The following is a 27,764-nucleotide window of genomic DNA, read 5'->3' on the forward strand; positions in this document are numbered from 1 at the left end:
TCTGCTCCAGATAACCCTTCTTGAATGACTGCTTTTAAGCTGGATATGCACTTTTATTCTTACTTCATGTGAGTGTCTAATTTGCATTTGTTTTACTAATAAATGATTAATCTGCTGCACTTACAAGCACCCTCTTGTCTCCCTTTACATTACTACAGACATTGCTTTTATCTGCTGAGTGGCTGCACTAAGTCCTTTGAAGCCAGTTGATATACCTTTCTGAACTATTCAGCTAGGATTTCACCATCCTAGAGTCTCCTGGCTTTGTTTCTTTGTACTATAATGGATTTTTAGATATGGGCCCAAAGGTGCCTGGATATGCTTGAAAGAAAAAAAAAGCTCTTGTATATTTTTGAGCATAGGGGGACTGAGCGTGCAAATTGTGAACAGAAACAAGTAGAAAGAATGGGATTCTGCATAGTAGGGTGTAGGGAAACAAGCAGAAAAACACTCAGGTGTGAACTGGGGCCTCCTGTTCTGGATTTCTTACTTTCTGTTTCAGTGACAATGGCCACATACTGTGTATCTCCCCAGGCAACAATAAAAGCCAGTGCAATTCTGCACTGTGCTACTTCAACTGGCAATTGTGCAGTCATGCAACCCAAATGATATTTATATTATTTTTTCACGCAAATAAAGCTTTCTTTTGGTGGTATTCGATTACCACTAGGGTTTTTATTTTTTAATATAAATGAAAAAAGACTGAAAGTTTTGAAAAATAGTTTTTTACTTAATGCTATAAAACGTGTCCAATAAAAAGAAAAATCAAGTTTCTTCATAAATTTAGGCCAAAATGTGTTCTGCTACATGACTGGTAAAAAAAAAAATCCCAATAAGTGTATAGTAATGGACTTGTGAAAAGGTTATAGGGTCTACAAACTATTCTATATATACTGAAATTTACGCAGCTGTGACGCTATACTGGTAATGGTGGTGATCAGCAACTTATAGTGTGACTGTGAAAGGGTGGTGGGCAATCTGGCACTAACAGACACTGGCTGGGAGAACGCTGACGTTGCTAGTGACACTTATACACTGATCAGTGATAATACTATACACTGCACTAAGAACACTGGCTTTGTAGGGGTTAACATCTAGGGTCAAACAAGGGGACAACTATGTGTCTAACAATGTGTAATGTGTGCTGCTTTTACTTACTAATCTGGCAGTTTTTGTTTCTCCCTGCTTTGCAGGAAGAAGAAACAGCCAGATTACTGTTCCTATGTACACAGAGCTCTGTGTGTTTCCAAATACAGAACTCTGTATTACATAGAATACAGAACCTGCCGATCAGCAGGTTTCAGCTGAAGTCGCTGGCTGAAATCTGCTGCCGCACTCATGCTGTGTCCATTCACAGCACGGGTCAGTAGGGGGCACGCACCTGTGTGTCCCAAAAATCGGAAGAAGGCCAGTCAGGTATATGTACGTGGCTGTGCCTGTACCCGCCACCCACTCGCAGTCAGCAGGAGGTTAATCATCACTACTAGATCTAGCACTGCTGGCTTTCCATCAACCTATAATAACACACTGTACATTGTCTTTCTTGCATTGACTTTCTGGCCAAAGGTTTTGGCTTCTTATTTTGCTTTCCTTGGTTCTTTGCCCTTTTCCTCCCATTAACATGCTAATGTTAATGACATTTAAAAAAAAAACTTTCCTTTTTCATTACATTCCTAATGTTAGATCAAGAGACCCCATCACTGTGTCTCTGTGCTTCTCTTTGCAAGACAGGCAAATCTTGGCTGGTAGGAGGAGGGGGCGACAGGGTGCTTTACATAGCTTCCTGGAAACTTCACAGCACTTTCCCTCGGTACTCCTCTCAAGTGTCCTCAGCCCTGATTCAAGCCGTGAACATTGGCGTTGGCAAGACAGCTTGCATTTGCATGTAGAACACCCTTGCTATAATGCCCATGTGTGATGGTGATCCTCCATGATTGAAAGGGGTGGGCCAGGGACAGTCAGACTAAGGCAGATCTGGGAATATTGCAGCCCCAGGGCCACATCCAGCCCTTTGGTTGTCCCTATCTGGCCCTCAATGCCGCCACTGTCAGCATGCCTCTCTGAGCCTGTCAGCTTTCTCAGTGAGAAAGCTGACAGGCTCAGAGAGGCACACTTTCAGGTGTCTGTGTGAGAAGCTAAAAAAAACTAGGAGTCCGAGGAGCTGAACAGTACACTGGGGATGCTGGATTCTGGTGGAAGAGCATTGGCTAGAACAGGATTCAAAATTTCAAGTCCTGAGCTACTAGACAGACCTTAACAGTTGCTTGCCACCAGTTGACCCGCCCAACCCCTACCCTGCCCCTAAACACAATCGTAAATGATCTCATGAAATGACAGTGTTAAATGTTTTATACAGAATTAATTTACAAAAATAAATATTAACAACAACTTTAACAATAATAACATAAAGCATTAAGCATAAAGCATTTCATTAATCTGACTGTGATAAATAAAATATGCATAAAATATGATTGGCTACTATAGGCACTGTACACATCATTACTGCCTTGTTAAGTAAATATTTTAATGCTATATTGAATATAGCATTAAAAATATTAAAACCAACAAATTACACTTTCACTCTTTTAGGATGCAGAAAGACTTACAGCGGAACATAGCACTGGACAGGAAAGCAGGAGCTGCCAAAGTTAACTTTTCCTATTAACATTCTGTTGATTGGTTGCTAGGCGGTCCGAGCAACCAATTACCAGCTTGTTAATAGGAAAAGTAAACTTTGGCAACTCCTGGCCCACCCCCACCTTATCTAGATCTTTGCCCACTACTGCTGTATGCCAGGCCCTGCCAAGAGAATGACAGGGGGTGAAGGCTGGGAGGAGAGTCAGCTCCCATTCAACCCCACCTGCCCCCCTTCCTCTGATGCAGTTCCACACTCCCCCTCAGCTTATTTCCACTCCCCTATTTGTGAGCATGCAAGTGGAAATTTTGAGAGCTGGCCTAGGAGATATTCTGATGTTCTCCTACCACTCTGATACCTAGGCAAGTTCTGTGTTAGCACCCGCATGCTGCAAACCCCAGGAGCTGTGCACCTGTTCTTCACTCCAGGTCAGGATCTGCATAAATCCCCGGCTGTACCGTTCTCAGGCTCTCTCCTTCCAGTCACAGTGCTTTTCAGAAGGCATTTGATAGGCAGGGAGGAGGTGTTATAGCACCTCCTCATTGTCTGATTTAACCTTATATTGCCACGCTACCATGCTGCAATGCATGCAGTTGCAACGCATGCCCATTGAATTCAATGGGTGAGTGTGATAGGCGGTTCAAAACTCTTCAATCAAAATTAAAAATGTCAGGGCCGTGACATGTGAATAGCCCCGACTGGCTGTTATTTTACAGTTCTACCAACCGCCACCTCCCGTCTAAAAGAGACCTTTTTCGTGATCACTTGTGCCTACTATTTCTTGCACTAGGTGTTCGTTTTCTCTGTTTACATACCTACAGACCCCCCCGGGTCCAAAATTAAAGCGGTAGTAAAGTCTGCTTTATGATTTTTACCTACAGGTAAGCCTATAATAATAGCACATTATGCTATTAATTTGCAGGGGAAAGTTTTTTTCTACTATCGTCTTCCAGGACAGCCTCTGACATATAGGGCTCCTCCCTCCGGGACAGGATACACGTCAACCCAATCAGATAAAAAGGGTGGTCCTCCAGGCCCTCCTCAGTTTTTGTGTTTCCTGCCGGACGGGAAGGAGCACGTCGGAACTAGCAGGGGAGCTCCTTATCTCAGGGGGTGTCCTGGGGGACCTTGCCCTTAGCACCCCTCGGTCCGATGAGAGTGAGGAGAGGGTAGCTAACAGTCTCCGCTGCCGGAAACATTTGAAGAGAACGGGACCCCGATGTGCGGCAATCTCCCCACTATCTCACTAACCGCTCATACCTGGCTGGTCGGATGGCGGGCGAGAGACGTTCGGATCCACTGGCTGGCGTTCGGGTACTGCATGGAGCGGTGTGGTCATAGGAACGAACGGTGTGAGTGGGCGGAGTTTTTGCGTTCCAGCGTTCGGAAGTGCGAGACGCACTTCTATCGGAATCACGTCATCAGGGGGTGCTGCGGGACCTGTTCCAGTCCCCAGGGTGCAGCGGTGTGGCTGTAGGGCCCTCTGGAGCGGTGTAAAGGCTCAGGGAGACTGAGTAAATACAGGAACCATGGAGGGCACAGTGGTGCAGATGGACTCCGGTTCGGCAGGCTCCAGCACCTCCCAGGTAAGCTTGGTGAGGGCAGACCACGACTTAAACTGGGGCGTTGAGGGGTCACTTTGACCGTAGTACCCTCCCGGGGTGGGGAACCTGTTGGTGAGGGGGGAACTTCCTCGGCAGACCCTAAAAGCACAGTGGTGTGGGTCAGGGGTAGTATTCTAATGTCAGCCTATTTTTCTTCTCTTTTAGGTCAAACAGGATAGAGCCCAGATACCCTTGCCCAGAAGGAAATGTGCCGTGTGTGGGGCTAAGTTAGGCACTGGTTGGGAGAGGCCGCTTTGCCCTGAATGAATGAATGAAATATTTGTATAGCGCACCCTGAGTGTGTCAGTAGCCTTGTTAAGGAGGACTCTGTGGCAGCTTGACACAAAGTTTTGACATCCATAAAGGATGAGATTGCATCCACTTTCCAGTCATTTAAGAGTATGATGGATAGGATGCAGGGTCCCTCTGTTTCCTTACCCAGGGCCGTGAGCGTGCCTTCCTTATCCCCCGGGACACTCAGTCAAGAGCATCGGGGAGGTGCCGAGAGGCAGGGGCTGGGACAGGCGGTAGCTCGCCTCGCGGCAGACCGCCAGCTCGATCTCAAAATCCAACTACTAGCTTTTAAAAGTCAGGAGGAAGAGGTGGATAAGGAGAGGGTCCCAATTTTGCAAGCTTCCTCTCGGACAGAGTCATCTTCTGAGTCAGAGGGGGAGAAAGAGTCCCCTAGGGCGTCCAGATACAAGTTATCTTTGGACGACTTGGGTGACCTTCTTGAAGCGATATATGACACTCTGGAAATCAGGGAGGAACAGGTCCAACTTTCAAAGCACGACTTGATGTATCAGGGGTCAAGTGCACAGAAAGACAGGGTATTCCCCGTTCATAAGTCATTGATTGAGGCGATTTTGCTGGAGTGGGAGCATCCGGAAAAGAGACTGTTTTTTTTTTTTTTTTTCAGGCAGCCTTAAACGGAGGTTCCCTTTTGAGACGGATGCGGTGCATCCCTGGAACAAGGTCCCCAAGCTTGATGCCCCCTTGGCTAAAGTCTCTAAGAAGAAGGATTTGGCCTTTGATGACATGGGTTCACTCAGGGACCCCAGGGATAAGAGTGGAGATGTCCTGCTTAAGAGGGCTTGGGATGCCTCTTCAATTGGGCTTAAACCAGCCCTAGCAGCTACCTGTGTGGCCAGGAATTTAGAGTGTTGGCTTACCCAGTTGCAGTCGCATATTTCAGCAGGTACTTCCAGGCAACAACTGTTGAAGTCCTTCCTGTTACTGTTCAAGGCAGTGGGGTTCTTGGCTGACGCCTCCGCGGAGTCAGTTAAATTAGCCGCTAGGTCTGCTGCATTAGTGAATGCAGCCAGAAGGGCCGTATGGCTTAAGAACTGGACGGGTGACGCAGCTTCAAAGTTAAAACTGTGCGGATTACCTTTTTCAGGGGACCACTTGTTCGGGCCTGGCCTGCAAGAGGCGTTAGAGTGCACGCAGGATAAGAAGAAAGTTTTCCCAGAGAAGAAAAGGAAGGCTGAAGGAAAGCGTTTTTTTCGAGGCTCCAGGCAGCAGAACCTGCAGGAAAGGGAGGTTTGCCCCAAAAAACATTGGTTGGGTCACAAGGGGGGGGGGGGGGCAGAGGAGAAATCTTATTCAATCCACCTCTAAAACCCAGTGACTCCTGTGTCCCGGTGGGGGGAAGGCTGGGGAAGTTCCTCCCACAATGGGTCGCTTCAACCAAAAGTCCGTTCATACGCGATGTAATAAGGAACGGCTACAGGTTGGAGTTTTATTCAGTTCCCCTCCCCAATTTTCAGGTAACCAGGTTACCAAGAGACCAAGAGAAGGCCAAGGCCCTGGGTCTTCTTTTGGGAGACCTGGTAGACCAAGAGGTATTGGTACAGGTACCCCAGGAGGAACGAAGCTTGGGTGTTTACTCCCACGTCTTCGTGGTAAAGAAGCCTTCAGGGAAATTCAGGCTGATCCTGAATCTCCGCCCCTTGAACAGGTTCATAAAATACAACAGGGAGATGTTCGAGGAAATTCTGTCATGCTGGGGGCAGCCGGAGATAGATCTATTTGCAGCAGAAAGCAACAGGAAGGTGACACAGTTTTTTTCCATTCACCCGCAGGATCAGGCCGGGGGATAGACGCCTTTGCCAATCCTTGGCAATTCGGTCTTTGTTATGCCTTCCCTCCGGTAAGGATGATTGCAGAGGCTCTGCAGAAGTTCTTGACAGGAGCTATGGACATGATCTTAGTGGAGCCTTTTTGGCCAAGGAGACCCTGGTTTGCCAGTCTGAAGAGGTTGGCCGTTCACCCCCCATTGTTCCTTCCGGTCAGGGAGGATTTGGTTTCCCAGGGGCCCATTCTACATCCTCAGATAGAGACCCTCAAGCTTGCGGCCTGGTATCTGAGGAACAGCTCCTAAGATCTCAGGGTTTCTCAGAGAGAGTGGTTAAAACCCTGTTGGAATGCCGTAAGCCGGTAACTAAGGCGATTTACAGCAAGATAGGGAAAAGGTTTAATTCCTGGTTGCGGGAACAGGGAATTAAGCATCCCGGGGTCCCAGCAGTCTTAGATTTTCTTCAGGCGGGGGTAAAGCTGGGTCTTTCTATCAGCATCCTAAAGGTACAGGTGGCGGCCTTAAGTGTTTTCCTTCAGTCCTCTCTCCAGCAGAATCCTTTTGTCAAGAACTTCTTCAAAGCTCTGGCTAGATCCAGGCCAGTGAAGATGAAGACCTGCCCTACCTGGGAATTGTCCTTGGTCCTTAGGTCTTTGACCCGAGTTCCCTACGAACCCTTAGAGAAGGCATCCCTTAAATGGATAGTACTGAAAACTGTTTTTTTGATAGTGATCACCTCAGCCAGGAGGGTGAGTGATCTGCAAGCTCTCTCGATCAGGGAGCCGTTTTTGTTAATTATAGAGGACAGGGTAGTGCTTAAGACTGACCCTAGTTTTCTCCCTAAGGTTGTGTCTCCTTTTCATAGGACACAGGACATTATTTTGCCAACATTTTTTTCAACCTCAGACAGGGATGAGGTAGGATCTTTGAGTTTGTTAGATGTTAGAAGAAGCCTTTTAGTTTTTCTGGAAGCTACTAGGGACTTCAGAAAGACGGATTCACTTTTTGTTAATTTTGCGGGCGCTCGCAAGGGCTGCAAGGCGTCCAAATCGTCTATTGCCAGATGGATAAGATTGGCGATAGTTAAAGCTTATGAGTTAGAAGGGAAGCAGGCTCCCTTAGTAAAGGCACACTCTACCAGGGCGGTTTCTGTTTCATGGGCAGAGAGGGCTGGAGCCTCTCTGGAGGAGATCTGCAAGGCAGCAACTTGGTCCAGCTACTCTACGTTTGCAAGACATTACCATCTGGATTTACTGTCTGATAAGGAACAGACTTTTGGACGTAAGGTCCTCCAGGCAGTGGTCCCGCCCTGACAAGGTGAGTTCCTTGCTTATCATCTCAGAGGCTGTCCTGGAAGACGAAAGGAGAAAACCGGAGTTAGACTTACCAGTAACTCTTTTTCTAGGAGTCTTCCAGGACAGCCTGGTTTCCCAGCCAGGGTTGCTTAGATTGACTAGTGGTGAGGATGTGTACTAACGTGGTTGTTAGTGTGTTATGTCTTTCAGAGCCTTCAGGCGGTTCTTGGAGTAAAACTAAGTAGGGCCTGGAAGACCACCCTTTTTATCTGATTGGGTTGACGTGTTTCCTGTCCCGGAGGGAGGAGCCCTATATCTCAGAGGCTGTCCTGCAAGACTTCTAGAAAAAGAGTTACCGGTAAGTCTAACTCTGGTTTTTCTATTGCAGCAGTTTACTACTCCTTTAATATTGAGCAGAATTGGGCTACTTTCAGACTGGGGTGGGCGGACGTCGGCGGTAAAGCTTTACCGTCGTTATAGCGGCGCTATTCGGCTGCTAGTGGGGTGGTTTTAACCTCCGCTAGTGTCCGAAAAAGGGTTAAAAACCACCCGCAAAGTGCCGCTGCAGCGGTGCTATGCCGGCGGTTTGGCGACGTGGCCCCATTGTTTTCAAGGGGCAGGGACGCTTTAGGAGTGGCGTATACACCGCTCCTACAGCACTGCAAAGATACGGCTTGCAGGACTTTTTCTACCATCCTGCAAGCGCACCACTCCAGTGGAGAGACTCTTTACAGGTGCTATACAGGCACTATTTTTATTGCTGTAGCACCTGTAAAGCGCCTCAGTGTGAAAGTAGCTTAAAGTTCAGCCCTCCATAACAATCCCAGTTTCTCATGTGGCCCCCTTATGAAAATGAATTGCCCACCCCTTGGCTAGATGATGCTAGGCATCCTCCACCCAGGAAATGATGCAGCCTCTATCTGACTTGCAGCTTCTAATGCACAATGAGAGAAGCTCACAGTGTGCACTGAAATCAGAGTAAGCAAATTCAGTACAAGAGAGGAGCCTGTACAACTATGCAAGACTGTAGGGAAGGCTATAATTCAGCTTTAGGTATATTTTAGCATTCCAAAGACACTTTACTTTGGAACAACGCTGACTTTGGTGGGGGGTGAGTTTTCACCCTAAGACCCTATGGACTGGCGGGTGTAAAAGTACTTTCCATCTGTTTAAATAGTTGCATAGTAGGTGAGGTTGAGGTTGCCTGTGGAAGGGAATTCCACATCCTTGACGCTCTTACAGTAAAGAACCCTCTACGTAGTTTAAGGTTAAACCTCTTTTCTTCTAATTTTAATGAGTGGCCACAAGTCTTCTTAAACTCCCTTTTGTGAAAAAGTTTTTACCCTATTGTGGGGTCACCAGTATGGTATTTGTATATTGAAATCATATCCCCTCTCAAGCGTCTCTTCTCCAGAGAGAATAAGTTCAGTGCTCGCAACCTTTCCTCATAACTAATATCCTCCAGACCCTTTATCAGCTTTGTTGCCCTTCTTTGTACTCATTCCATTTCCAGTACATCCTTACTGAGGACTGCTGCCCAGACCTGGACAGCATATTCCAGGTGCGGCCGGACCAGAGTCTTGTAGAGTGGGAGAATTATCGTTTAATCTCTGGAGTTGATCCCCTTTTTGAAGCATGCCAATTCTGTTTGCTTTTTTAGCAGCAGCTTGGCATTGCATGCCATTGCTGAGCCTATCATCTACTAGGACCCCCAGGCCCTTTTCCATCCTAGATTCCCCCAGAGGTTCTCCCCCTAGTGTATAGATTGCAATCATATTTGTGCCACCCAAATGCATTATTTACATTTTTTCTGCATTGAAGCTCATTTGCCATGTAGTTGCCCACCCCATTAATTTGTTCAGATCTTTTTGCAAGGTTTCCACATCCTGCGGAGAAGTTATTGCCCTGCTTAGCTTGGCATCATCCGTAAATACAGAGATTGAATTGTTTACCCCATCCTCCAGGTTGTTTATGAACAAATTAAATAGGATTGGTCCCAGCACAGAACCCTGGGGGACCTCACTACCCACCCCTGACCATTCCGAGCACTCCCCATTTATCACCACCCTCTGAACTCACCCTTGAAGCCAGTTTTCAATCCATGTACTCACCTTTTGGTCCATGCCAAGGGACCTTGTTTTGTACAGTAAAGGTTTATGGGGAACTGTGTCAAATGCTTTTGCAAAAACCAGATACACCACGTCTACGGGCCTTCCTTTATCTAGCTGGCAACTCGCCTCCTCATAGAAGGTTAGTAGATTGGTATGGCAAGAACGATTCTTCATGAATCCATGCTGATTACTGCTAATGATACAGTTCTCATTACTAAAATCTTGTATATAGTCCCTTATCATCCCCTCCAAGAGTTTACATACTATTGATGTTAGGCTAACTGGTCTGTAATTGCCAGGGATGTATTTACACCCACCTACCTCTAATCCGATCCAGTCCACTAAAAACAAACAGAAGATGATCCATTCATGGGACAGTGGAGTCCGGCCACCCATAGATCAGAGGGCTCTCTGTCCGCTCTGCATAAACTGAGTGGACACAGACTTGCCCGCTCTGCTCTTAATAGCAGGGGATCTGCTCTGATTGGAACAGAGTCCGCCACGTGTGAAAAGGGGCCTTAAGTGGGTTACACACTAGAAGAAAATCGGTCGAACAATTCTGTATTTTGACAGATCGTTTGAACTTTGCATAGTGTGTACAATGTTCCACATCTACTTCCAACCCATCAATGAAAATTTCCAAAGGGGCAAACTCCAACATTTTTCTTATACATGAACACAATTAATGATTTTCTTTTAAGGTGTACTGTTTTCATATGAGAAAAATATAAATATATACGAAAGACTGCATGATTAGAAACAATAAACAACAAAAAAAAAGCCTTTGTCGAGAGTTTTCATAGTTAATACCATCCTCCGTTTTGACCTTATGTGATCTTTCATTCAGTTTTTCTTATTTGTACTGCGCTTTACAGTCTGAAGTTCACGAGGTGGCCCTTACTGCCCCAAGGATCTCCTCCCTGGCTCGGTCTTCAGGCATCTTCATTGGCCAGCGCAGGATGACATACAGTAACTCATACTACATATGTTCAGGAGTCCATTATCCCAGTATACAGGGATCGAGCTGACAATGTAACCAAGCGTAACTGCGCATCCACCCTCCTCAGAAGAATTTCCACAGGATATTCAAGCGTCTGTGGGAATTTGTGTCCATTTGGCCAAAAGAACATTTGGGATGTCAGGTACTGATGTTGGGTGAGACGTCCTGGCTCACAATCAGCATTCTGATTCATCCCAAGTAGGGTTGAGGTCTGGGCTCTGTGCAGGCCACTTGAGTTCCTCCACACCAAACTGGTGAAACCATGTCTTTATGGAGCTGGCTTTGTACACAGGGGCAAAGTCATGCTGGAACAGAGAAGGGTATTCTCCAAACTGTTACCACGAGGTTGGAAGTGCATGGTTGTCTACATTGTCTATGTGTACTCTAGACTTAACAGGACCTGTGACAGACCCAACCAGGAAAGGGGCTTTTGGAGGCAACTGCAAGGTAGCCTATTGCCTACTATGGGCACTGGCTTTTGAGGTGGCTATGTTCTTGGGAGGTGTGTGCCTGGATGACCCTTGGAGTGGTTTTGCTTTGGATTTGGGTCTTTGATTCCCCAAAACACACAGACTCTGGGAATCTGGGACCTGGATACAGATTTGGAGCCTCTGTCCCTAAACCAGCAATGACTGCTTCAATCCCCCTCCTAGACTCAGAATAGTTGTTATATTATAGAATATTATTATTATTCACAATTCATATAGCGCCAAAAGTTTATGCAGCACTTTACAATGTAGAGGGGGGACAGCACAATTACAGTACAATTCAATACAGAAGGGACAGGAGGGCCCTGCTCGTAGATCTTACATTCTAGTGGTACAAAAGGTAATAGATGCAGGGAATGATTTGATGGGGGTGGCTTGGGGACAGTTAGGTGGGTGTGGGATAGACTTCCTTGAAAAAGTGAGTTTTCAGGGATCTCCTGAAGGTGGACAGGTTAAGGGCTGATTGGATATACCGGGGCTGGGAGTTCCAGAAGATGGGAGAGGCTCTGGAGAAGTCCTGAAGGCGAGCATGAGAGGAGGTAACAAGGGAGTTAGAGAGCAGGAATTCCTGGGAGGAGCGTAGGGGAGGGGACAATTTGGGCAAAATCTACAGATGAGGATGGTGATGTAGCTGGGGGTGATATTGTGGATGGCCTTGTATGTTGTGGTTAGCATTTTGAATTTTATTCGGTGGGGTAGAGGAAGCCAGTGAAGGGATTGGCAGAGAAGAGCAGCAGTCATGGAACGGTTAGTGAGATGTATTAGTCTAGCAGCAGCAATCATAATAGACTGAAAGGGGGATGGCCTGCCTAAGGGTAGGCCATTAAGTAGAGAGTTACAGTAGTCAAGGTGGGAAATAATCAAGGAGTGAATACGTTTCTTTGTGTCATTAGTCAGGAAGGGTCAAATTCTGGAGATGTTGCGGAGGTTAAGGTGGCCGGATTTAGCTAGTGATTGGATGTGGGGGCATAGAATAGATGTTATATATAGATCTAGTCAGCTAAAAACAACCTGATGCTGGGGTCGCCTGCTATAATCTGTTTATTAAGGGGTTATGTGCTTATTGTTAAGTGTCTCTCTTCCATTGTGTGCCTCCTAGGTGTGAATTTCCATTGTTAATTGAGTCACCTATCGTTTCTGTCTGTTGGCTAATCCTCTTGGAGGTTCCTACTTGATGGGATTAGTCTTGTGTCAACTTTACCTCATTGTCTAACCATTGTGTGATGTTTTGGGTAATATTTGGTGTTATTGTTTATGTGGTGACTGCCCTACTTTTGAAGTGTATAAAAACCTGTACTTCTGTTCAATAAACAGTCATTCCTTTTGTTTTACCTCAACATCTTGTCTGTGTAGGATGATTGGGGTAAAGAGGCTGGTATTAGCTTTCAGTCTATTGGAAGGGTTTGGAGGGCAGGAGGCACTTTACTGAGGTCAGAGGACCTTTCATTGGAAAAATCTGAACTCTGTTATTTGAGAAGGGGTAGAGCAGTAAACACATTGCCTGATATGTCACATCTGTAGCATTGGTAGCACATTTATAATAGCAGATACATTTCTTATTAAAACGTGTCTTTCTCTGTTGTGTCTCTAGATCTCCAGGATGCCAGAAGTAAAATCCATGTTTCGGGAGGTGCTCCCCAAGCAAGGTTAGTGAAAATATTTTTAAAGGCTGATTGAACATTTCATGAGCATCATAACAAAAATAGGATTTTTGCACTCACCGTAAAATCCTTTTCTCTGTAATTCACGACCGACACAGCTCCTCTCTGTAACTACATGGGTTGTATAGCCTGCCATTAAGAGAAACTAGGCAAAATTGTTACACAATACACAGAACTTTAATCCCGCCCTGGGGGGGCGGGCCCCGTGCTATCAACCCTCCTCCTGCTGCTAGCAGCTTCAGTACGTATAACGTAGAAAAAGGAGGGGTAGGTGCTGTGTCGGTCTGTGAATTACAGAGAAAAGGATTTTACGGTGAGTACAAAAATCCTATTTTCTCTTATATTCACCGACCGACACAGCTCCTCTCTGTAACTACATGGGACGTCCCCAAGCAGTGGCAAACGATGGGTGGGAAAAAACAGCATTAAAAACTTCATCCGCCATGGAAAGTGGGAACTAGTGAAACTAAACCCACAAAAAAACAGCAATGTGTGGAAACTCCACCACAAAACCGGGCATCCTCAACAGGAGTAATCCCCCAGGCCGCAGCATTGCGGAAGTAATGCAACAGTGCATTAATGAAACAGTACTGTGGTTTTATCGAAAAAACAGGAAACAACTCAATAGCAACTACACGGCCGCCTGCAAAACTTTGCGGCCAAAACCGGCATCAGCCGATGCACTGACGTCTACCTTGTAAAACTTGGTAAACGTATGGACAGACGACCAGGTCGCCGCCTTACACACCTGAGCAACAGACGCTTGGTGGCGGAAGGCCCAAGACGTTCCGATTGCTCTTGTAGAGTGGGCTGTGACTGGAAAGGGAGGTACCTGCCCCTTCAAGGCGTAGGCTTGGACTACAATCTGTCTGATCCACCTGGAAATGGTGGCCGAAGAGACTGCCATGCCCTTCTTAGGACCAGCCACCGAAACAAACAGCGAGTCTGACTTCCGAAAGGAAGCTGTGACAGACAAGTACACCTTCAGAGCCCTAACCACATCGAGCACGTGAAGGGCCACCTCTTTGGGGTGCTTCGGCTTAGGACATTGTAATACAATGTCCTCATTGATATGAAAGGCCGAGACCACCTTCGGTAGAAAAGACGGTTGCGGATGCAACACCATCTTATCCCTGTGGATGACCAGATAAGGCGACTTGCAGGACAAGGCCGCCAGTTCCGAAACCCTCCCGGCCGATGGGATGGCCACTAGAAAGACCACCTTCTGTGAAAGGGTCAACAGAGGAATCTCCCTGATATTCTCAAACGGCGGCTTCTGAAGCGCCGACAACACCAGGTTCAAATCCCACGGAGGCAACGAAGGACGCACCGGAGGGACTACCTGAACAAAGGTACTCACCAATGAGTGAGACGCTAGGGGTCGCTGAAAAAAGACAGCCAAAGCTGAAATTTGCCCCTTGATGATGCTCAACGCCAACCTCTGGTCTACACCTTGCCGAAGAAACAGCAGGATCCTGGATATAGAGAAAGAGCGCGGATGCCACCCTTTCTCCTCACACATGGAGATATAGGCCAAGTACGATGGTATATCTTCCTGGAAGAAGATTTCCACGCTCTCAGCATAGTCGGAGTCCGACAGACCCCGGTTCCTCAATACCTGGCTTTCAGCAGCCAGGCCGTTATAGCCAGTGAGGGTAAAGCAGGGTGAAAGATTGGACCTTGAGATAGGAGGCCCTCTCGCAATGGCAGTCGCCAGGGAGCGTCTGCCACCAGGCGCACCACGTCTGCGTTCCAGGCCCGCTGAGGCCAATGTGGGGCAATCGGGATTACCGGAATCCCCTCGGCTTCCACTCTGCGAAGCAGACGTGGCAACAGTTTCAGTGGAGGAAAGGCGTAGATCAGCTGGTACTGATCCCACGGATCCATTAGCACGTCTGACGTGTCTGCCCACGGATCTCTTGTCCTGGACACGAATCTCTGGACCTTCCGATTGAGCCGGGAGGCCAATAGATCCACCTCTGGTGTGCCTCATTTCAGGCACAGCAGCCTGAATATCTCCGGATGCAATGCCCATTCTCCTGGGTCCAGAATCTGATGACTCAGATAGTCCGCCTGCCAATTTTCCACCCCCGGGATGTAAATGGCCAACAGGGCCGGAACGTGTCGCTCTGCCCACCGAAGTATGTAAGCGACCTCCCGAGCAGTGGCGGAGCTTCTTGTTCCCCCTTGGTGATTTATGTATGCCACAGCCGTGGCATTGTCTGACTGTATCCTGGTCGGACACCCTTGAAGACACGTCGGCCATGTAGAGGCACAGCCTGATCGCTCTCAATTCGAGCAGATTGATCGTCAACTTGGATTCCTCCATCGACCAGAGGCCCTGAGCCGACTGAATCTCCATCATTCCACCCCAGCCGGCCAGACTGGCGTCCGTAGTGACCATCGTCCATTTCAGAGGAAGGAACGATTTTCCGGCCTGAATCACCAAGGGGACCTCAACCACCAGATCAGGAAATCCCTGACTGGCTGGCTCACCTGGATCTGCCAATCCAGGGACAACGGAGATTTGTCCCATTTTGTCAAGATCTCCTTCTGCAGGACTCTGGTTTGGTACTGGGCATAAGGTACTGCCTCGAAAGAGGCTACCATGAGCCCCAGCACTCGCATGCAAAAGCGGAGTGATGACCACTTGTGGTTCATCAGTAGTTTTACCGCAGATCTGAGAGTCTGCAATTTGTCTGAGGGGAGAAAGACCCTCGCTTCCCTGGAATCCAACAGTAAACCCAGGTACTCCAGACGCTGGGTCGGCACAACCACCAACTTCTTTAGGTTCAACAGCCACCCAAATTCTTGCAGGATCTGCATGGTGATCGCCACATCCTCCTTTCATTCTGAGGCAGAAGAAGCTCTCAGGAGGAGATCGTCTAGGTAACCCACGATCGCAATCCCGCGTTGTCGCAGCAACGCCAATACTGGAGCCAGTACTTTGGTAAAGACTCGGGGGCCTGATGCCAGGCCAAAGGGAAGAGCCACAAACTGGTAATGGGCTTCCCCAACTGCCAAACGCAGAAATTTTTGATGCCGAAGGCATATGGGTATGTGCAGGTATGCATCCTGGATGTTCAAAGACGCCAGGGAGTCCCCTTGATGCAGTGCAGCAACTACTGAGCGAACTGATTCCATTCTGAACCTCTGCACTTTTACAAAGTGATTGAGTGCTTTCAAGTCCAAGATTGGACGTACCCCTTCCTTCTTGGGAACCACAAACAGATTTGAGTAGAACCCCTGGAATCGTTCCAAGTCCGCAACTGGTACAATCACCCCCTGATTCAGCAAGTCCCTTACTGCCCCTAGCAGGGCCTCCCGGCGAACCGGGGACGTGGGTATGCTGGAGGGGAAGAATCTGGCGGCAAAGAGAGAAACTCTATCTTGTAACCTGAAATCAGATCGCAGACCCATTGGTCTGATAATTGGGGGGTCCAACGGGTTGCAAACTCCCGAAGACGACCCCCCCACCCGAGGCAAACTTTTATGCGGTAGCACTTTTGTTCGCAGGCTTGTTAGGCATGCGGTTCCAGGGATACTTCTGACTGTCCGTGGGCATCCTGTCGGGCTGGGGTAGTTTTGCCGAAGCACCGGGTGGACGAAAAAGCCGCTTGTGAGCGGAAAAGGAGGGCCCTTGTCTGCGGCGTGGCTCCTTAGCCTTCCTGGCCTGTGGGAGTAGTGTACTCTTACCACCCGTGGCATTTTTAATAATGTCATCCAACGAGGCTCCAAAGAGCCGTTCGCCAAGGAAGGGAAGATCCGTCAGGGCTTTCTTGGATGCCTGGTCAGCGGACCAGCATTTCAGCCAAATAAGGCGCCCCAGCACCATGGCTGACACTGAGGCCCTGGATAGCAGAGGGAGAGTATCCAGGGCCGCGTCACAAACGTACTTAAGGCCATGCACTAGTTGGTCTGCTAGCTCCACGCAGACAGAAGAGGCATTCTGCTCTGCCAATTTGCAGTGCAAAAGTTTTGCCCACTCAGTGAGTGTCTGCGACACCAGTGCAGATGCCAGTACAGGTCGCACGGCTGACCCCACAACCGTAAACCAGGAACGAGCCACTGCTTCAGCCTTCCTGTCCGTGGGATCCTTGAATGCAGGAGTCCCCTCAACCGGGATCGTGGTTACTTTATTTAACCTAGATACTGGGGGGTCCACGACCGGAGGAGCCGACCACTTTTTGAGAAGGCTTTCCTCAAAGGGGTAACGCACCGCCATGTTTTTGGGGACTGAAAAAGTCAGTTGCGGGCGACCCCATTCCATGTAGATGAATTTGTCAAAATATGTCAAATACGGGAACACCTTAGGTGAACGTGCTGGCTTGTGGGACCCAAAAGGGACCGGTACATCAGCAGAGGAATCCGCTGGCTCCTGAATCTTCAGGGTATCACGCACAGCTGTGATAAGTGCTCCAACAAGCGCCTTGTTTGCCCGGACCCAGACGGGGAATCATCCTCACTGTCCGAATGGTCCTGGTCAGCCACGTCTGATAGGTCAGAGCAGGGGTCTCCAGCCTCAGCAGGGCCCAAGTCTGCATCAGAGCTCTCCCCAGAGGACGGGGGGGGGGGGGCAGGGGCCTCTTACATGCACCTTTCCTGCCACGTGCCGCCTCTATCTTAGCAACATAGGAGTCCAGTAATGCCCTCAGGGTGTCCATGCGCACCGCACTATCCGCAGGTGATCCGGTTGCTATAGCCTGGATTTTGGGGGAAGAAGCACCCGTTTCTGAAGCCATGCTGACCCTATCCTGTCTGCCACCTGCAAGGGGACTTAGGACAGTGAAGGACCCACCCTCCTGCTGCCGCAGGGTGGGGGGGTGCTTAGCGCTACACTCACAACCCTGGGGCGTTCTGTGAATGCCAACAATAGTGCCTGTAGTCCCTAGGAGGTTCCCAGATGCATAGAGGAGAAAAAAACTGTCAGCAGCAGCAGCTCTAACAGCAGTGCAACGATCTGCAGAACAGCTTCAGCGTTCAGCACAGAGCCATCCAGTGTCCCTCAGACACAGTGGATACAGGAAGTAACAAGACAAAGCACATTGCATGCTGTCACAAGAGGCCAGTGGTGAAGAAAGCATTCAGGCTTTCACAAAATGGCTGCCAATGTAATCAATAGGAATCCTAGGGAAAATGGCTGCTGAAGCCCCCCAGGGGAATCTATAGCTTCCCCAAATCCAAGATGGCCGCCGGAACGGCGCCATGCGGTGAACAGAGCAAGAATAAAAACAAGCTGCCTGCTGACAGACAACCTCCACAAAAACTGTTTTTCTGGGACCCCCAGACCTGGACCAGGACCGAACAGCAACTGCACAGAGCCCCACAGGTGAGAAACAGTGACCTCACACACACACACATACACCGCCCGCAGCGCATGCAGACATCCCCCTTAGAGGGGGAAGGGAGGGGTGATCAGGACTTGGGAGAGAAGATAAGGAGGTGAGATGGCCCCCGAATCGACCCCCCAGGGAATGCCCAGCTGCTCCCCCCACCGAAGCAGGGAGAGCCGTACTTACCAGTCCTGAAGACATTCCATCACAGACCTACGCCTGCGCAAGTTACAGGGTGGCTGTATACTGTGATCAAGACATCAGTAGCCCGTCATACAGTGCCTTGCGAAAGTATTCGGCCCCCTTGAACTTTTCAACCTTTTGCCACATTTCAGGCTTCAAACACAAAGATATAAAATTTTTATTTTTTGTGAAGAATCACCAACAAGTGGGACACAATTGTGAAGTGGAACGAAATCTATTGGATTTTTGAAACTTTTTAACGAATAAAAAAATGAAAAGTGGGGCGTGTACAATTATTCGGCCCCCTTGCGTTTAATACTTTGTAGAGCCACCTTTTGCTGCGATTACAGCTGCAAGTCGCTTGGGGTATGTCTCTGTCAGTTTTGCACATTGAGAGACTGAAATTCTTGCCCATTCTTCCTTGCAAAACAGCTCGAGCTCAGTGAGGTTGAATGGAGAGCGTTTCTGAACAGCAGTTTTCAGCTCTTTCCACAGATTCTCGATTGGATTCAGGTCTGGACTTTGACTTGGCCATTCTAACACCTGGATACGTTTATTTGTGAACCATTCCTTTGTAGATTTTGCTGTATGTTTGGGATCATTGTCTTGTTGGAAGATAAATCTCCGTCCCAGTTTCAGGTCTTTTGCAGACTCCAACAGGTTTTCATCCAGAATGGTCCTGTATTTGGCTGCATCGATCTTCCCCTCAATTTTAACCATCTTCCCTGTCCCTGCTGAAGAAAAGCAGGCCCAAACCATTATGCCGCCACCACCATGTTTGACAGTGGGGATGGTGTGTTGAGCTGTGTTGCTTTTACGCCAAACATATCGTTTTGCATTGTGGGCAAAAAGTTGGATTTTGGTTTCATCTGACCAGAGCACCTTCTTCCACATGTTTGGTGTGTCTCCCAGGTGGCTTGTGGCAAACTTTAGACGAGACTTTTTACGGATATCTTTCAGAAATGTCTTTCTTCTTGCCACTCTTCCATACAGGCCAGATTTGTGCAGTGTACGACTGATTGTTGTCCTATGGACAGACTCTCCCACCTCAGCTGTAGTTCTCTGCAGTTCATCCAGAGTGATCATGGGCCTCTTGGCTGCATCTCTGATCAGTCTTCTCCTTGTCTAAGCTGAAAGTTTAGAGGGACGGCCAGGTCTTGGTAGATTTGCAGTGGTCTGATACTCCTTCCATTTCGAAATGATCGCTTCCACAGTGCTCCTTGGGATGTTTAAAGCTTGGGAAATCTTTTTGTATCCAAATCCGGCTTTAAACTTCTCCACAACAGTATTACGGACCTGCCTGGTGTGTTCCTTGGTCTTCATGATGCTCTCTGCGCTTTCAACAGAACCCTGAGACTATCACAGAGCAGGTGCATTTATACAGAGACTTGATTACACACAGGTGGATTCTATTTATCACCATCAGTCATTTAGGACAACATTGGATCATCCTCGCTGAACTTCTGGAGTGAGTTTGCTGCACTGAAAGTAAAGGGGCCGAATAATTTTGCACGCACCACTTTTCAGTTTTTTATTTGCTAAAAAAGTTTAAAATATCCAATAGATTTCGTTCCACTTCACAATTGTGTCCCACTTGTTGGTGATTCTTCACAAAAAATTAAAATTTTATATCTTTATGTTTCAAGCCTGAAATGTGGCAAAAGGTTGAAAAGTTCAAGGGGGGCGAATACTTTCGCAAGGCACTGTATGTATAAATAGATAAATAAAGTTGCGCTACGGACTAGTTTCTTAAAAGTAAAGTGAATGCTTGAAGAGGAATTACTAAGGAAATTCTTAAAGGGTTGAAGCTGCCTATGCCTAGATCCTCCACCCTTAAATAAAGGAGAAGGTGAAAAATAAAGAATTAAAAATAAGCTATGGCGCTAAAACCATGTGCTTGTGCAACTCTGTGCATACAAATGTGTGCTTAGGATACAACCGTACTAGCAAAATATTGCTTATCTATATCTATATAAATATAAAGTGCTGGTGCTGCCGTACTGTGCAGTGCTACATATATATTCTATTAGTATTATAGATATTACATACATGAAAAAATTCCAAATGAACAAGAAATTACAATTATGCAAAATTGCTGTGTAAAAGTGCAAATCAACAGTCCTATAAAAAATCCTGCAACAACCTGTGCAAAAAATACAAGAAATTTGTGTAAAAAAATACAAGAAATGTGTGTAAAAAAAGTGCAAAAATTAGTCCCAAAGTGCGTCCTTCAATATAAGAAAAGATTTTTTTGAATCGCATTCAGAAGTTGCTGTAAAATCGCATATTGCAGTATTTCAAGGGATGGTGGTAGAGTAAAGTGACTAGTGCAGGGAAGGCAATATAGAGGTAAAGAACATTCCTCCCTGGTGCACCACTCAGTGTTGTGGGGATATGATTGCGCTCACCAGATCAAACACCCTCATAGGGTTAGCCGAGCCTTCACAGTATAAGCCACTGTGCTGCTGTTTAGACACTGCTGCTGGTGCGCTGGGGGAATGTTCACTCTTCACTTCCGAGTATACTTCATTTGGTGAATCGTGGTCTTTGGTGATTGGTCTTGAAGACCAGTGTCATTATGCTCTCTCCAACAATTCATATGCCTGGATTTGCAGATACACTGGATCTTCTATTAGAAGCGAGGTCAGCAGCGCGCTGTAGATATAGCCCTCTGCAGGTTCTAGAATGAGTCTGGAATGCCGGTCCCACCGAGATCCAAGTGTTCTCCTCGCTCCAGAAAGGGACCTTCTGTCTGCTGTGCTCAGAGACACAGTCTCTCAAACGAGAGCATGGCAGGATCCAGGCGTTCTCCTCACTCCAAAAGCGAGGCCCTCCACCCGCTATGCTCAAAAACACAATTTCCCAACCGGGAGCTTAGAATCTTTTGCTATTCTGAAGAAATCCCTGTGTGTATACCGCGGAGTATTGAAGCTCACGACCACCTCTGGAGCATGAGGTATGTCGAGGCCTGCCGAGCCGTAGCTGCGGCCTGCTCACGCTCGATGGCCGGACTGGGGGGACTACAAGGATTTCATTAACCAGCCTGTCACCCAGCCGGCAGTTGGGGGGGGCTTATGTTGCTGGGACGGTCAATAGTTGCTGGAAGGGATTGTTCCTGGCTGCTGGAGAGTCTATTGATGCTGGCTGGCTGCTGGGAGATCTGTTCTGTTGTTGTTGCTGGGGGGATATTTTTTTGCAGGGGTGCATAATGATCTCAGGATCTCTCATCTTGCGCAAAAAGCAGCAAACCTGCAGTAAAAATATGGACCGAGAGGCCTGCAGGGTTTCATTCTCCTTGCTAGGCAAAATAAAAACTGAAGCTGCTAGCAGCAGGAGGAGGGTCGATAGCATGGGGCCCGCCCCCAGGGCGGGATTAAAGTTCTGTGTATTGTGTAAAAATGTTGCCTAGTTTCTCCTAATGGCAGGCTATACAACCCATGTAGTTGGGAGAGGAGCTGTGTCGGTCGGTGAATATAAGAGAAAAGTGTGCAGTTGGTTTTCTTTTCAAATCAATCATAGTAGAAGTAGAAAAGCCTGTCCGTTGCCAGCATGCTGCAATAAAGAAACATTTCTTTTTGTGTAGAAGCAGTGGTCTCTCTGCAGAGGTCCAACACAACCCCTGCTGTGTCAGATCTATGTCTCTGCAGTCAGAAAAGACATGATCTCTGCAAATTGAAGATTTTGTAGCATTATATTCAGTGAACGTAATGCTACAGATGGCTATCAGAGACTGTGAACACGCAACAAGAGATGTCAGAGACTGAGGGCATTCCAAAAACGGATTGCCAGAGACTGTGAACATGCTAAAGGAGTTGTTGGAGACTGGAGACACATTACATAAAACTGCTAGAGATCAGTGCTGTTACAGGCCAGCCTAGTTTAAAGTGTAACCACTCTTACTACAAGCATGTCTCAGTTTTTTGCTTGTGTGCTAAAAAGATAGACGTCTTTTCTTCAACCCTGCTATACTTTTTTTTTTTGCACTTTTTTTTCCTCAATAAAGACTCTTCTCCACATCACTGCTGGAGCTTTGTTTCTTCAATTGCAGCATGGTAATCCTCATCCTGGCTTTTGTGGTACTGCGTCCAGACCCAATATCTTGAAAGTGACCTGTACCTGTTGACACAGGGTTTCATGTGGGGCATTTTCCAGGCTCAATTCTGGTAAAAGCTGCTGAGCACATTCCTGGTCCAGAGCCACTGGCATTGCCTTAGTGCTTGCAGTGTCTCTGAAGACTTGCTTGATAACTTCCTCTTTTACTTAGGTCACTGTGCACCATTATTCCCTATTCCTGCTGGTTTTGCAGTGGAAGGGGTTAGCCCACGTTCACATGAGGCCAATTTGGCATGTGATTTGAATGGCACTGTCTGAATCGGTGTGGCTCTGCACCGATTCCCAAAAGAAGTTCCTGTACTACTTTTAGTGACTTTGGGGGCAATTTGTATAGACATTTGTGCAGGAAACCACACAGATGTCTGTCAAATCAACCCTGAAGTCGGACTGCATTGCCAGTTTGAAATCGTGCGAGTACAGCTGAACTCACACAATTTTTAACCTGCAGTCAGTGTGAACCTAGGCTGAATGGCGAGGGACTGAGCACTAACGTCATACACTAGGTAGAGTATCATGCACACACTCCTTTTTCCTACCATACAGCATAATGAAAGCCTCTCCCAGCTACTGCCTCTGCATGCAAAGAGCCATTTGGAACTTCAGTCTTTAAAAGCTTTCTGTTGCCCATATGCAATGATTTTGGCCATCTCGCTTCCTACAGCTCTCTGGGTTTCATGAGTACTTGAGACCTCTTATCGTGGTCCTTTACATTGCATTACAGTATTTCCAGACAGTCACAACTTGTCTGAATCCAGACATGGGAGCTGAACAGTCGCTATATATCTGGTGCCCTCAGTTCACACTTTACCAATGGCTTTGGGTCGGCTTCACAGCATGCCTGCCGAAGGTGCTGACATGTAGCTTGGAATTGATGTCACTCTCTGCACTTAGAGTCTGTCTTGTTCCCGGGGTACTTGTTGTCTCCATCCAGTGTGGATGGACTCTCCCTTTCTGCACCTCTCACCAGTCTGACACTATAAAATCAGCATGCTGGGGTTCTTCCTGGTGCCATTTTGCAAGGTTGACAGTGGCTCCATCTGCACAGTCGCATTTTTTTGTATTATTATACGGGATTTATATAGCGCCAACAGGTTACACAGCACTTTACAATATAAAAGGGAAACAATACAGTTATAATAAAATACAAGAGACGTAAGCACTTACAATCTAATAGGGTGGGGCAGATCTATTTATTTATACACAAAGATCTGTGAATAAACAACATAATACATCTGCTACTTCAACGGAATATGAGTGAGATAAATACCGCTCATTCCAAACTCACACTCAATTCTATTGACACTTCTAACTGAAAGTTGCTACCTTAGTAAGGACAAAGAGCTTGAGTCTGCAGCAACCTGTGCATTGCAACTGCTATTTTGCAAAAGGTAGATTTAGCCTTTAATCTAATCTACCGTAATCTTTAATCATGCTTTATGTAATGTCCCACTACATAAAGCATGTGACCTGTGTATGTCACTGCTGCCTGAGGTAGGGGACGTCAATGGCTCTAAAACTTTGCATGCATTATGTGGCACCAATTTTTTTTTAGATTGTAAACTGCATGCTGGTGACAATCTTTTGATTACTGGACTATATTTATGCCATCTATCAGTTCACCTCTGTACCCACTTTCATTGATTTTACTGAATCTTGTGTCTAGTCCTGGACACAGCACTGGTCAGAGTGTTCCTTTCACAGAAGAAACTTTGTTACACTCTCAGACTTGATCTCTCCAGTTCAGAAGCCATAGGACTTTTGCATGAGTCTTAGGTCTGATGGTAGCCTATTTCAAAACAGTTTTGTTTGTTCAGTTTCACAAGCTGGGCAAATTCAAAGCTTAGCAACAGAACAATATTTCATCAAGGGACAAGCAAATCCAGTCTCTGGACAAGTCAATTGATCTATCATGGTTGTCCCTGGCTTGGTAGCTCAGGAATTCAGCTCTCAAGTCACTTCCTTCCCGTCTTTTGGAAGCTCCTCACAATGTATGCCAGCCTAAAGGGCTGGGAGTAAGTCCTAGGCACCCTGTCAGTGCAAGAGACTTGGTCCTCAGAGGAGTCTTTTGTCCCGATTAACATCTTGGAGCATTTTGCAGTGTTTGCAGTGTTGGACCATCCCACTGGAAAGTCATCCAGTCTGGATTCAGTTGGACAACCCTATGACAATGGCATACGTTAATCATTAGGGAGAAACCAGGATGCTGTTACGTTCCCGCCTTGTCCACCATGTAAATTCCAGGTGTAGACAATTGGCAAGCAGATTGCCTCAACTTGCACCACCTGGACTCAGGAGAGTGTTTCCTACACCCCAAGATATTCCAGGACCATTGTTTTTTTTTTTGGGGGGGGGGGGGTTGGTCATGAGATGTGGGCATTCTTGTCCCTTCCACAGGCGGTGGTCTCAGCGGGGGGCATTGATAGTTTTAAGAAACTATTAGATAAGCACCTGAACGACCGCAACATACAAGGATATACAATATAATACTGACATATAATCACACATAGGTTGGACTTTTTTCAACCTCACATACTATGTAACCCGTATTGCTTCGGACTAACCCAAGCAGATGTCTTACACAGACCTGGTAACACTCCTAACACACACTGCTTTGCGTCATCCTCAGGATCTTCTGTCCCAAAGACCAGTTTGCCATCTAGCTACAAGGACATGGGTTTTGAAGCCCAGGTTCTGATGAAAAGGGGCATATCTAAGTCTGTGAGTTCTACTTCCCTTGGTATAAGCCTCAGGACATCCATCCCAGGAGTTTCTCTGTGGGACGAATCAGCTTCATCCTGCATTTAGGTCTGGACCAGTGTTTGGTTCTCAGCACTATTAAGTGTCAGGTTTCTGCCTCAGGTTTAGAGCCGTAGGCCTCTTAATGTTTGATTAAGATCCAAGGCTCCCATGTAACTCCACCATCCATTCCCCTGTGCCCTCATAGAATTAGAATCTGGTTCTCACTACACTTCAGAAACAGCTGTTTGAACTTTTTAGAGATGTTTTTCTCCCTCTGTGCTCAGCCACAAGGTTCGTTTTCCTTCTAGCCATCTGCAAGGAACCCTTTCTTGTTCTACTTAAGGACAAAGTGGTGTTGAGGGCCAGGAATTCCTTCTTGTAGTCATCTGCAAGGAACCCTTTCTTGTTTTACTTAAAGCGGAGCTCCACCCAAAAGTGGAACTTCCGCTTTAGGCACTCCTCACCCCCTTACATGCCACATTTGGCATGTAATTTATTTTGGGGGGGGGGGGGGGGGCTTGGGTACCTAGTTTTGAGAGGTACTTCCTGTCCCACTTCCTCATTTCATCGTTTGGCCGCCTAGGCGACTTCTCTCTCTGCAATCGTCTGGAACACGTCAAAGGTCCCAGAAGATTGTCTGGCCACTAGGAGAGCACAGTGCATGCCCCGGCTGTAAAGCCACAAGCTGTCACAGCTGGGTGCCCACAGCTGCAATGACTGTGCCGCAGAGAGGAACAAGGCTTCGAGAGGCCGCATCACTGGACTGTGGGTCAGGTGAGTGTTTGTTTATTAAAAGTCAGTAGCTACACTCTGCTTTAAGGACAAAGTAATGAGAGCCAGGACTTCCTTCTTGCCTAAGGTTATGTCAGCTTTTCAATGCTAAGGCATTGTTCTTCTATCCCTCTGTCCAGCTCCAGTTCATCAAAAGGATAATTTCACTCTGTTGTCTGGATGTGGTTTAGGCTGTGATAGTCTCTCTCTCAGCCACTGCTTCTTTCAGGAAGACTAATTCCCAATTTTTCATCCTGCATGGAAACTTTAAAGCTGGCCATAGATGGTTTGAATCTCAGCCGGTTCAGCTGGAATTTGAACCATGTTTGGGCAGGCTGATTGCACCCAAGTTGATCCATCATGTTGGATTTTTCATGATATTATAGCCACTAATAATAATCACTGTGTTCTCCCATCTGGGAGGCCCCCCCCCCCCCACAAACACAACCGGTGGTTGCAGGAAAGAAAATCGCACCATTTATGGCCAGCTTTACGGTGCACTGGCTTCTTGTTCCACCATTGTTAATTGGCTCAGGCAGATAATGATCCAAGCTTATGGGCTCAAGGATTGTGTTCCATCCTTTCCTGTCGAGGCACATGCTTCTAGATCTGCAAGTGCCTTTTGGGCTTTTCAGAATCAAGCAGAGGTTTGGTCTCATCTGATGCTAGCTTCATTCGGCTCTCTGAGCTGCAGGCAGTCCCCATTATTCTGTTTCTTGGGACTGTTAGTAATTGATTGCGATGTTGCCCACCCTACAGTTGGACAGCTTTTGTGTTACTCAAGGAACAAGAAAGAACATATGATTTTTTATGAGACCGTTACAGATTCCCTGTGTTTATGATCATGCTCTCAGAAGTGCTTTGCGTTAAAACTGGGGCACGCTGATAGGGGGAGTGGTTACCTAGGCAGGTTGTTTTTATTTGCCTGTCGGTGTGTCTTTTCCTTTTGTAGTTCGCAGTATAACACAAAGGTTTAAGACTTTCTGTAGGCGCCAAGAATAGGTTTTTTTTTATGGTGGGTACAAAAATCATGCTTTTCTGAGTAGGCACCTTTAGTAGGGAAAGCCCAAGCAATAAGTGCCAAAGGCCTGCAGGTTTTGCCTGTGGATTCACTGGGAAGATTTCCCCCAACTTCCTGTCCACGTACCAAATAAGAGCAATAAAAAACAGAGCATTCTGCACTGGGCTGGAGATGGAATGTAAAGTCTCCTCATCGGAGTCCCTGAATGATATAAAAAGTTTACTATTTGTAGTTCTCAGTTGAAGGGGCTTGGTGTATGAGCTTACATTATGATGACACAGACAGAATTTTTTATCTGTGTTTGCAGGGCAGCTATTTGTTGAAGATGTCCCCACCATGGTGTTGTGTAAGCCAAAGCTTCTACCGCTAAAGTCAGTAACGTTAACAAAGCTGGAGAAGATGCAGCACGATGCCCAGGAAGTCATCCACCAGCAGGAAATGGCTCAGCTGGATCAGCAAAATGCCCAAACCTGACCGGTCCATCATAAGGGGACTGCAAATAGATCGTGACCCTCCTGTCTCTACAGATGTATAGTTATTAGTATTGTTATAGAATGCACAAACCTGCCCCATCCATCAAAGAGGGATAATAGACAGAACAGACCTTCTCTGTAAAAATGTAAAGTGCTTGCTATAAAACGGTTAGCTGCAAGTATTGCTTCTGATATTCTTTTATTATGCATTTCAGAATTAATAAAAAATAATCACAGATATCTACTAATTTGTACAAAAT

The 27,764-nt window shown here is 46.9% G+C and overlaps 1 protein-coding gene across 1 annotated transcript; it reads left to right on the plus strand.

Annotated features, from left to right (window-relative positions):
- Window positions 1-27,748, plus strand: BBIP1 (BBSome interacting protein 1). The gene is made up of 3 exons (XM_077455057.1): window positions 1-68; window positions 12,802-12,856; window positions 27,339-27,748. The coding sequence occupies exons 2-3, from the start codon at window positions 12,811-12,813 to the stop codon at window positions 27,503-27,505; spliced, it is 213 nt and encodes a 70-aa protein (XP_077311183.1). The 5' UTR covers window positions 1-68; window positions 12,802-12,810; the 3' UTR covers window positions 27,506-27,748.
- Window positions 27,749-27,764: the final 16 nt, after the last annotated feature.

Source organism: Lithobates pipiens, unplaced genomic scaffold, assembly GCF_037356315.1.
Source record: "Lithobates pipiens isolate NorthernLeopardFrog02 unplaced genomic scaffold, aLitPip1_a1.2 Scaffold_25, whole genome shotgun sequence".
In the NCBI taxonomy this organism is placed as follows: Eukaryota; Metazoa; Chordata; class Amphibia; order Anura; family Ranidae; genus Lithobates; species Lithobates pipiens.